At 39.3% G+C, this 12,308-nt stretch overlaps 1 protein-coding gene across 1 annotated transcript in view; it reads right to left on the bottom strand.

The window, feature by feature from the left end:
- The window catches only part of METTL16 (methyltransferase 16, RNA N6-adenosine), an 80,908-nt gene that overhangs the window by 36,356 nt on the left and 32,244 nt on the right, over positions 1–12,308 (bottom strand). The window contains exons 4-6 of the mRNA XM_082707129.1: positions 6,933–7,073; positions 4,665–4,780; positions 1,693–1,835 (exon numbers count right to left, since the gene is read on the bottom strand). Of these exons, the coding sequence (XP_082563255.1) occupies positions 1,693–1,835; positions 4,665–4,780; positions 6,933–7,073 (400 nt within the window). The remainder of the gene's footprint in view (positions 1–1,692; positions 1,836–4,664; positions 4,781–6,932; positions 7,074–12,308) is intronic.

The following is a 12,308-nucleotide window of genomic DNA, read 5'->3' as shown; positions in this document are numbered from 1 at the left end:
TCAGCAGGGAGCCTGCTTCCTCCTCTCTGCCTGCCTCTCTGCCTGCTTGTGATCTCTGTCTGTCAAATAAATAAAATCTTTAAAAAAAAAAAAAAAAAAGCAGGAATTTATTAACCTTTGGCTTCAACAATGTGTAAATCTTCTGAAAGGCAGACCACCCAATAATCCAGTTGCTTTCCACAAATGTACAAACTGACATTTAACAAATTAGGATATTCATTGCCTTGGAATTGGCCTTTAAGTAAAATAAGCAGCTTTAAACACATAAAAATTCAAAAGAAAAGAAGTCTTCTTTATTTGGCAATTTCACTGGGCTTATATACACAAGAACAGAAATTTAGGGTCTTATCTGATATATTTGCACACCTGTGTTCACAGCAACATTATTCACAACAGCCAAAAGGGGAAAGCAACCGTACTATCCATCAATAGATAGATGAATAAACACAATGTGGTATACAGATACAATGGAATATTATTATTCAACCTTAAAAAGGAAGGAAATTGTATTGCATGTTATAACATGGATGAACACCAAGGACACTATGCTAACTGAAGAACCCAGTCAAAAAGGTCAAACACTATAAAAAGTCCCTAGAATAATCAAATTCACAGAGACACACAGAATGGTTTTTGCCAGACGTTGGGGTAAAAGGGAGGAATGAGGGATTCCTGTTTAATGTGTAGATTTTAAGTTTTATAAGAGTTCTGGAGATTAGGTGCCTAACAATACAAATGTACTTGACAGTACTAAACTGTATACTTTAAAATGTATAATTTTGGGGCGCCTGGGTGGCTCAGTGGGTTAAAGCCTCTGCCTTCGGCTCAAGTCATGATCCCAGGGTCCTGGGATCGAGCCCCGCATCGGGCTCTCTGCTCAGTGGGGAGCCTGCTTCCTCCTCTCTCTCTGCCTGCCTTTCTGTCTACCTGTGATCTGTCAAATAAATAAATAAAATCTTTAAAATGTATAATTTTATGTGAAAACTATAAATTTCATGTTATTTTATTACAATTAAAAAAAAAAAATCTTCTCTATGTCCCCAAACAATCCTAGGGTTAAAAACCCTTTTACCTTTCAACTATCACATTATCCATCATTTTCAACAACACTTGGCAGGGTGAGAAGTCACGCATGACAAATAGCACTTTTCAAGTACCTAATGCTGCTTAATGACAGGTGTGTTGTCCGAAATAATTAGCTTTTAAAAAGCAATAGCCTTAACTCTCCTCTGGAACTGGTTAGTGATCTCAGTTTCCCTTCATTAAGTTCTTGACAGCTCAATGTCCTCACATCTGTCATTGTTTGGAAAACTAATTCCAAGAACATAAATTGCATCAAGGACTAGGCAACAAATTTATTCTGGTCGATGGGACAGATCTGAAGCCATCTGTTTTCTAATCAAAAACCATATTTGAATCAGTTTTGTTCCACCATGGTACCATGCCAATGGGAGCAATACAATCATACAGTATTTTCCTCCTTTCTATCCAGGAATACAAGAAACACAAATCAATTAAAAGCGTAAGAGTATCCTCAGAAACAGGGTTTTTACAGCCTGTGGAATCTGCAACCTTTTCCACTTTTATCTGTTTATTCTTCAGACTACTGTGATTACATTTCCTCTAAGTGACATGGTTTATTTTAGAATTACACAGGAAGAAAACAGTCCCGTGTTGTAATAACTAACTTACCTTAATCTTTTTTTAAGTTGTAAACTGTCATGGATGATCCTTTTAACAAACTCTAATTCACCTCCTTCTGCCATGATTTCTGTGATACCTCCTGTATTTACGGAACTAGGTGGAGGTCTCCGGGGATTTCGGGAGTTTACTCCCTGCACAAAAACAACGACATCTGGTGAAAAATTTGTACACCTTAAGACCAAGGCTTTGACTCTAATCTAGTTCTAAGTAAGAATGCTTAGATGTAATTTAGTTTCCAAATATTATGCTAAATCTAGGATTTAAAAACCATATAGCCATTGCAATATTATATTTTAAGCAACTGCATTCCTACTAATATTCCTCCCCAGGATCCTTTTCACCTTCCATCTTTGTGATTTAATATATAAAAACTTCACCATTTTTATGTAACCTAATATGTCATTTTTTAATGTTCTGTCTTGGTATTATACACAAAAAATATTGTACCCGAAGATTATAAAAATATTTACTTATGTTTTCTTCAATATTTAATCCCCTCCTACCTTAAATCATATTAAAAAATTAACTAAAAAAGAGCAAAGATCTAGATAAAAAAGTTAAAATCATGATTATTTTCAAAAACACAGGAGTAAATCTTTCTGACCTTGAATTACACAATGGTTTCTTTCTTTTTTTTTTTTTTAAAAAGATTTTATTTATTTATTTGACAGAGAGAGAGACCACAAGTAGGCAGAGAGGCAGGCAGAGAGTGGGGGTGGGGGAGAAGCAGGCTCCCCACTGAGCAGAGAGCCTGATTCGGGGCTCGATCCCCGGACACTGGGATCATGACCTAAGCTGATCATGACCTAAGCTGACGGCAGATGCTTTAACCCACTGAGCCACCCAGGCGCCCCTAGGTTTCTTAGAGAATGGTTTCTTTTTTTTTTTTTTAAAGATTTTATTTATTTATTTGAAATATATATAGAGAGAGAAATCACAAGTAGGCAGAGAGGCAGGCAGAGAAAGGGAGAAGCGGACTCCCCGCTGAGCAGAGAGAGCCCGATGCAGGCCTCGATCCCAGGACCCTGAGATCATGACCTGAGCCAAAGGCAGAGGCTTAACCCACTGAGCCACCCAGGCGCCCCTTAGAGAATGGTTTCTTAGAGAAACTGTACTCCTTGAAAGTTAACTTTTAGGCTGTGAAGGACAGCAAGAAAAGTGAAAAGATGAGGTGTCTGGGTGAGTCAGTGGGTTAAGTACCTGCCTTCAGACCAGGTCACGATCCCAGGGTCCTGGGATTGAGCCCTGAGTCAGGCTTCCTATTCAGCAGGAAGCCTTCTTCTCCCTCTTCTCCCTCTCCTTCTGATCAACTCCCCCACAAACCCCCATGCTTGTGCTCTCGCTATCACTCTCTCTCGCGAATAAATAAATTAAAAAAAAAAAAAAAGTGAAAAGACAACCCACAGGAGAAAATATTTGCAAATAATAAATCTAATAAGGGACTTGTGTCTAGAATACATAAAGAATTCTTACAATAAGCACATAAAAAGATGTTCAATATAATTAAACATCAGAAAAATAAACATCAAAACCAAGATGAGATACCACTTCAGACCCACTAGGATGGCTATAATCAAGACGACATATAACAACAAGTGTTGACAAGCATGTGGAAAAACTGGAAACTGGAACCCTCATACACTGCTGCCAGTGGAATGAAAAATGATGCACCCACTTTGGAAAACAGTATGGCAGTTCCTCAAACAACTAAACAGAGTGACCATTTGACCCAGTAATTCCACTCCTAGGTATATACCAGGGAGGCATGTCTACATAAACATCTGTATACAAATGCTCTCATTAGCATTATTCATAATATCCAAAAAGTAAAGTAACCCAAACATCCATCAATGAATGAATGGATAAGAAAATGTGGTATTTCTATACAATGGCATATTATCTGGCAATAAAAAGAAACTAAGTACTGATACATGCTACAGTATGGATGAACCTTAGTAAAAAAAGACCACATATTGTATGATTCCATTTACATGAAATGTCCAAACAGGCGAATCCATAAAGACAGAAAGTAGACTGGTGCTTACCTAGGACTTTAGGAGCTGTGGGAAACAGAGTAACTGCTAATGGGGATGCGGGCAGGGAAGGGGAGTGATGAAAATGTTCTAAAATAGATTGTGATGGGGCGCCCAGGTGGCTCAGTGGGTTGAAGCCTCTGCCTTCGGCTCAGGTCATGATCCCAGGGTCCTGGGGTCGAGCCCCACATCGGGCTCTCTGCTCAGTGGGGAGCCTGCTTCCTCCTCTCTCTCTGCCTGCCTCTCTGCCTACTTGTGATCTCTCTCTGTCAAATAAATAAAATGTTTAAAAAATAAATAAAATGGATTGTGATGATAGTTGCACAACTCTTTGAATATACTAAGAATAATTACATTCTACCCTTTAAGTGGGTGAATTGTACGGCATGTGACTCAATAAAAGTGAAACGAAAGGAATGTATTTCTTCATCTGGATTCTGGTTCCACAGGAGGGCTCACTTTGTTAAATCCAATTTACACTTATGGCACAGGTACTTTTATACGTCTATCTTCATATATACATAAACTACACTGCTGCTGGATTTCTCAGATGTTTAAGCCAATAAATTTCCTTTATTAAGTCAATATGAACTGAGTCCTCAGGTGCTTGATACCAGAAGCATCCTGATGTAGCTTCCAAAATAAAGGTTATTCTTTGCTCTTATCTTTGCAAACATCAACAACTTAAATAGTCAATTATCTCTCTTTTTTTAAAAAGATTTTGTTTATTTATTTGAGAAAAAGGACAAGCAGGGGGAGTAGCAGAGGGAGAAGGAGAAGCAGGTTCCTCACTGAGCAGGGAGACTAATGTGGGGCTCGATCCCAGGATCCTGGGATCAGGACCTGAGCCAAAGACAGAGGTTTAACCGACTGGACCCCAGGCACCCCTATAAACAGTCATTTGTCTTAAAGCAGAAGGTACTTTACCTTGGCTTCCAACTGATTGGCAAAAAAGGGAGGGTTGCACATGCAAAAATCATAGATTATCTCAGATTCTTCTTTAAGAGCATCCATCAAGAGTGTCTTCTGTGGTACTTTTACCACTAGGAGAAAAAACAGGAACTGTTAACTACTATTAAAGCTGTGGTAGTTTTCAAGTATGACCACAGATTCTGTGACACTAATTCCTTCAATAGGTGGAGTTTAATTTCCCTCTTTTTGATACAGGCTGTACTCAGTGACTCACTTTTACTGAACAGACTGAATATGAAGTGAAAGGATGTCACTTCTGAGGCTAGGTCATAAAAGAAGAGTGGCTTCTTCCTTATCCTATTTCATTAATTACTTGCACTAAGAGAAGCCAGCTGACACACTGTAAGGTTGCTCATGTAGCCTAGAGGAGAGATCCATGTGAATGACTCAGCTTCTTACCTATGGCCAAGTTGTATGAACCATTCTGGAAGTTGTATGAACCATTCTGGAAGCAAATCAATCCCTCAGATGACTGCAGACTCACCAAACTGAACCAGAACCACCCAAGTAGGCTATCTATCAGTTCACACAATCTATGAGATAATTACTTGTTTAAAGTTGCTAGATTTTGGAGTAATTTGTAACACAGAAATGGACAACTGAAAAACACATAAACAATGTTAGCATCTCCCCTTATAATGATATGCTTAACACTAGTAAGAGAAGCCTACATCTTCCATAAAGAGACATCAATTCTCTTTAATTAAAAAAAAAAAAAAAGAAAAAAATGAACAGATCTTCAAATACACAGTAAGCACAAAATTAAGAGTAACCAGTCACTAAGGGGACTTGATTGTCTGTGGCATAGTTCCATGTACTGAAATAAAAAAGATGGTATACTTTAATCAACAGCAGGGTTTCCCTTATAAAATCTTGGTGACAGGGCACCTGGGGGACTCAGTCGGTTAACCATCTGACTCTTAGTTTCAGCTCAGGTCATGATTCCAGGGTAGGGAGAATGAGCCCCACACTAGTTCCCCACTCAGCCGGGGAGTCAGCGTCTCTCCCTCTCCCTCTGCCCCTCCCTCTGCTCATACTCTCTCTCTCTCTAAAATTAAAAAAAATAAAATCTTGGTGACTAGGTTACTTCATATACAGTTGCTTTCCATTATTTGTGGTAGTTATGTTCTATTATGTCACCATGAACACTGAATTGGAACCAATGGCTCCTAAGAGAAAGGGTAAGGTTAGGTAACTGTCAGCCTCTGGTCAAACATTCTCCACAACTGATCAATATGTAATTTTACTTTAGGTGTATTTCTACTTATTTATTTATAACACCTCATTTAATATACACCGCTAATTCATTAATACCAAAATGATGGCCCACAATACTAGATCATGTCTGAATGAAGCTTATCTAACACATGTATTTTTCCTGTAAGGTTCGTCACATTCTTCATATTTTGAAGGAACACCTACTAGATAGCACTTAAGCACTATGTGTAGGGGCCATTTTAAACAGCAAAATCATCAAGAAAAAGCACAAAAATGCAAAAAAAGTGACATCAAATAGACTATGACAAGGACACTTGCTTACAATAGAGCTAAAACAAAAGGGCAGAGGAGCATCACCTTGTTCAATTTCAGCTGAGACCATGTGTGTTGGAGGACTCAAATTTTTTGCCACTCTGTACATGCCTATAAATGACCATAAAAGTACCTCAAGTATTGATTTTGGGGTTAAACATAACCCCAAGCAGGCAAATTCACAAATACAGAATCCACAAATTATGAGTGACTGTATTTACCAACCATATTTCCTTCTGAGTTAAGCTACAAACCCCATAGTGTAGTATTTTTGTTTCTGTTCTACTTGTTTCATTTATTTTCTTTCTTCCAAGATTTTACTTAAATTCAAGTTACAACTAACATGTAAGTGTAGAATTAGTTTCAGGAGTAGAATTTAATGATTCATCACACTTACATGTAACACCCAGTGCTCATAATATCCAGGGCCCTCCTTAATCCCCATCACCCATTTAGCCCATCCCCCACCGAACTCCCCTCCAGCAACCCTCAGTTTGTTTTATATTGTTAGAGGAGTCTCTTATGGTTTGCCTCCTCTTCTGTTTTATATTATTTTATTTTTCCTTCCACAATGTGCCATATTTTTTTAAATTACCAAAGTCTGTATATTAAAGCAAAAAATGAAATGTATTCAATTATAACGATAGATTAATAAACACTGCTTGAAAGGGATATTTATTCTGTAGAGCTAACCTTTTATAAGATCAGATAAATTATTCTGTTCCACATTTTTCTTTGCATAGTTGAAGCACATGTCATCTACTTCTGTTGCAAGGAAATACCAGCCATTTAATGTTGTTCCAAGTAAAGGATAGATGCAGGATGCTCCAGTACCTAGTAAAACAAAAATATAAAACATGTTACCCATACCAGAGGGAGATGTGAGAAGAACAAGCCAAAACACCATTCTTCCTTCTTAGAATTCTTAAAACCTCGTCTGGTACCTGATTACATACATACTACAGCTGCTGGGTTCTCTAATCATTTCACGTATGGCAGTCTTACCTCCTAACTGGATTCAAATTTCTTAGAGGACAAAAACTTTGCTATCCTCTTCTTTTATATGTTGTATGTAAAATGAAGTGTGCAAAACTAGCTGGTGATCAAGGACTACAGGACTAATTAACCAAAAATTACCAAAACAAGTTTACTTTAGAAAATTTTTCATTTTAAAATCTCACACAAAATTCAATCTTCTTAAATTGAAATCAAAGCTTAAAATAGATCAATGTATATCCCATTCCCTAAAAGCAGAAAAAAATATAGAAGGGTATAAAATTGTTAGGATTAGGGGCGCCTGGGTGGCTCCATGGGTTAAAGCCTCTGCCTTTGGCTCAGGTCACGATCCCAGGGTCCTGGGATCGAGCCCCGCATGGGGCTCTCTGCTCTGTGGGGAGCCTGCTAACTCCTCTCTCTCTGCCTGCCTCTCTGCCTACTTGTGATCTCTGTCTGTAAAATAAATAAATAAAATCTTAAAAAAAAAAAAAATTGTTAGGATTATTTAAATGACCAATTCGCCCACATATCCCCACATATCTATAAGCTGTTACTTAAAGGAAATCAGAAGTTCAAAACAAAACTAAACTAAACTAAAAACAACAACAACAACAAAAACAACTAAAGAGAGAATTCATTTCTTAGATGTGATGACATGGAAGACATCTGCTCCAGATCCAAAACATCAATCACTGGCTTGCCCCACCATAGTTTCTAGGGAGACATTCAAAGGCCAATGTTCCAGGCAAAAATCACTCTTTGACAACTAGGGTTTGGTCCTACTAGTATACAGATCCCCCAACCGTGGACTGGACTATATACTAACAACAAATAACTACGTTTATGACCACTGACTAATCTTGGCCAATTAAGATCCAAAGCACATATTCGAGAGAAGAAAAGTCAGTGATTCTCCTAAAGGCCTGGAGTAGTCAGCACCTACCACCCACTCCAGGCCTGCCTTCCCATACCACATCTCAGTGCCACTCTAGTCTTCTAAGGATTTGGCAAGAAGAGATGAGGTCTAGAGATACATACTCCTCACCCAAAGGAAACCCGGGGTCATCATACTGCTTCTTCATCAAGTATTCTGAACAGACTGATAAGACAGGACAGCGACAGCCCTATGACAGTCACCATGATTGTTATACTTCCCATCATGTTTACTTATAGCATCCTGGCTCTGAGGCTACTGGGCAAACACCTCCTTGGGGATATATGAGGCAGTGAAGGAACGGGTGATAAAGGGAACTCAAGCTCCTCTCAGAGGCCACAATTATTTAGTCCCTGCCTGCCATTCTGGTAAGCCAAAGTCATTCGAAGTCATTCAGAGGAAGAAAGAAGCTCTGTAGGAAAAAATATCTGGACCAGATACCAGGCCCTTGATTCTCATACAACTGCCTTTCTTTTCATACTTCAAATCATTTAAGGGCACCTGGGTGGCTCAGTGGGTTAGGCCGCTTCCTTCGGCTCAGGTCATGATCTCAGGGTCCTGGGATCAAGCCCGGCTCAGCAGGGAGCCTGCTTCCCTCTCTCTCTCTCTGCCTGCCTCTCCATCTACTTGTGATTTCTCTCTGTCAAATAAATAAATAATATCTTTATTAAAAAAAATCATTTAAAAGCAAAGAGCAAAAAAGAAAAAATACTTTCCTTCCACTGCCCACAGATCAGGTACCTCCAGGATAATAAATACAGGTAAAGGACCTGTCCTCTACAGCCCCCAGCAAAGAACCAAATTTCTCAATTCTTAAGACCAAGAAGACTTAAATTCTAACATCCTAGTCCCCTCAGAAAGCTGAATAACATTTTAAAATGGATACTAATCCTTGTAATGATAAATAAAAATGGAAAGTGTATAATCATAGAATTAGAGCAAAATGATGGAGTCTGGGGGAAGAATTTATATAAAACCCTAATTAGAATGAATGTGATTTCAGCAAGGGTGCCCCTTGTGAAGAGCTAAAATCCATTAACCTCCTATATCCCCAAGTGTTATTTTAGACAGTTTGGGGCATAATTAAAATAAATTAGTACCAAATATGCTCTTACACTTTTTAAACTTTCTATAACCCATCAGCCAATCTTTTGCTGCGAACATACAAGTGCAGAGCCTCTGCTAAACCCCTCATTTTTATATAGTACTTAGCTCATACAGGGTGTTCAGAATTTTGAATGTTGAAAGAATGATGTATTTATCCATGAATATTCAACAAATTATTTGCTGAACACCTACTATGTGCCAGAAACTCTGCTGGGGGTGGGGGTGGGGCGCCTGGGTGGTTCAGTTGGTTAAGCAAACTGCCTTTGGCTCAGATCATGATCCCAGGGGTCCTGTGATCGAGCCCCGTGTCAGGCTCCTTATTCAGCAGGAAGCCTGCTTCTCCTCTGCCTGCTGTATTCCCCTGTTTGTGCCCACTCTCTCTCTGACAAATAAATAAAATCTTAAAAAAGAAAAACTAATTCTGCAGACCATGAGAGGTGACAGTGACTTGGACTGAGATGGTGACACTGGAGATGGAGAGAAGTATATGATTTTTTTTTTATTTTTATTTTTTTTTTTTTAAAGATTTTATTTATTTATTTTACAGAGAGAGAAATCACAAGTAGCCGGAGAGTCAGGCAGAGAGAGAGAGAGAGAAGCAGGCTCCCGCTGAGCAAAGAGCCCGATGCGGGGCTCGATCCCAGGACACCGAGATCATGACCTGAGCCGAAGGCAGCGGCTTAATCCACTGAGCCACCCAGGCGCCCCGAGAAGTATATGATTTTAAAAATATATTTTTTAAAGATTTATAGATTTATTTATTTGTCAGAGAGACAGACAGACAGACAGACAGAAGGCACAAGGAGGGGGAGCAGCAAGCAGAGGTAGAAGCAGGCTCCCTGCTGAGCAAGGAGCCCAAACAGAACTCAGTCCCAGGACTCTTAGATCATGACCTGAGCCGAAGCAAGATGCTTAACCAACTGAGCCACCCAGGTGCCCCAAGAAATATTTAAGAGACCAACCAAAAGGAAATGATGACAGATATTCTCAGTGAGAATGGAGAGGTGTATCAAGGAGTATCAAGAATGACTGTGGTGGACTCAGTGAAATAAGGAACGAAGAAAGAGGACCAAGATCAAAAAGAAAAGAATATGAGTCTGGTTGTAGACACGGCAAAGTCTGAAATGTTCTTGAGATATGCGTATTTCTGACACTGTGGACTAGTAGGCAGAATACATAAATTTGTGGGTTATTTGCACAGAGGTGGAAAATAGTCATAAATGTGGATGAAATTGCCTAGAGTTAGGATGCTAAGAAAAGGGCTAAAGACAGGCACCTGGGGGCACTTAATGCTCTCTGGCTCTCTTAAATAAACAAATAAAATCTTAGGGGGAGGGGTGCTGGGTGGCTCAGTGGGTTAAAGCCTCTGCCTTCGGCTCAGGTCATGATCCCAGGGTCCTGGGATGGAGCCCCACACATCAGGCTCTCTGCTCTGCGGGGACCCTGCTTCCCCCTCTCTCTGTCTCTGTCTACCTCTCTGACTACTTGTGATCTCTGTTTGTCAAATAAATAAATAAAATCTTTAAAAAAATTAAAAAGAAAGAAAGAAAAAGAAAACAAAAAAAGGGGCTAAAGGCCGACCTTCCCAACATCTAATGGCCATGTACAGGAAAGTAAGCTCAAAGGGGAGAAGAGTGACTAGAATGGAGAAAAGAAAACCAGAAAAAGTCCACAGGGGAGCCAATAAATGACCCCAACAGGCCATTTGTCTATCTATTTATTTATTTATTTTTAAAGATTTTCTTTCTTTATTTGACAGGCAGAGATCACAAGTAGGCAGAGAGGCAGGCAGAGAGAGAGGAGGAAGCAGGCTCCCCGCTGAGCAGAGAGCCCGACATGGGGCTAGATCCCAGGACCCTGGGATCATGACTGGAGCCGAAGGCAGAGGCTTTAACCCACTGAGCCACTCAGGTGCCCCGAACAGGCCATTTATGAGGGGGATGGAAAAATACTTACTAAAAATGCATGCAAATGTCAAAAATTAAACATTTACTACTATCTAGAAAGTGTCTTTCCTATAAATTAACTCTATTATGATTAGAAATAGAGCCACATAGCTTTTTTCCCATAAAGGATTAGTAAAGGCCAAAGGATTAAAAAATTTTCTTAGCCCTATCAAATTAACACACTACCTATTTATAATTACAAAACATACCCTAGCTTCATTTCCTTCTATATTTCCATTTAATCTCTCAAATGAATAAACCAGACAGCCTTTTCTACTGTAGAAGTTTACAATTAAGAGAACATCTTAAAATTAATGACTTTTTTCCTCTTTAATTTTAGATTAAATGCCAATTAAATGATTAATAATCATCCAAGAGATTCCTGGAAGTATTTAGCCCACATGATCTTTTATCAAATGGCCATCACTACAATATCTCAATATGTGGACTACTATACTAACACCAAATAATTCAGAGTAAAAATAATGTCCAAAAGAGGGGCACCTGGGTGGCTCAGTGGGTTAAAGCCTCTGCCTTTGGCTCAGGTCATGATCCCAGGGTCCTGGGATTGAGCCCCGCATCAGGCTCCCTACTCTGCAGGGAGCCTGCTTCCTCCTCCTCTCTCTCTCTCTCTCTCTGCCTGCCTCACTGCCTACTTGTGGTCTCTTTCAAATAAATAAATAAAATCTTAAAAAAAAAAACCAATAATGTCCAAAAGATTCAGACATCAATATGATAATCTGAAAAGCTAAGAAAACAAGAGTCTCATTTGCGTTCTGCACCGTTACACCCTTGCTCCCTGTTTGGTGCTAAAAATCCCTTCTCACGAGAAATAAATGGCAGAAAAGCCCAAGTGTAGCAAATAAGAACAGTAGTATCTGTAGTCAGCTTTTTTCACACAAATATCCAGAAGAGAAGTTTACAAAGAAACTGACTTTGCGAATTAATGGAACTTATGCTTAGCTAAAAAAGAATTTAAAGGATGCCTGGGTGGCTCAGTTGTTTAAGCATCTGCCTTTGGGGCAGATCACGATCCCAAGGTCCTGGGATTCAGTCTCATTTCAGACTCCCTGCTCAGTAGGGAGT

This window comes from Mustela nivalis (genome assembly GCF_964662115.1).
Source record: "Mustela nivalis genome assembly, chromosome: 17".
Taxonomy (NCBI): Eukaryota; Metazoa; Chordata; class Mammalia; order Carnivora; family Mustelidae; genus Mustela; species Mustela nivalis.
Note: the sequence above shows the minus strand (reverse complement) of the source record. Positions and strands in the feature narration are given on the sequence as shown.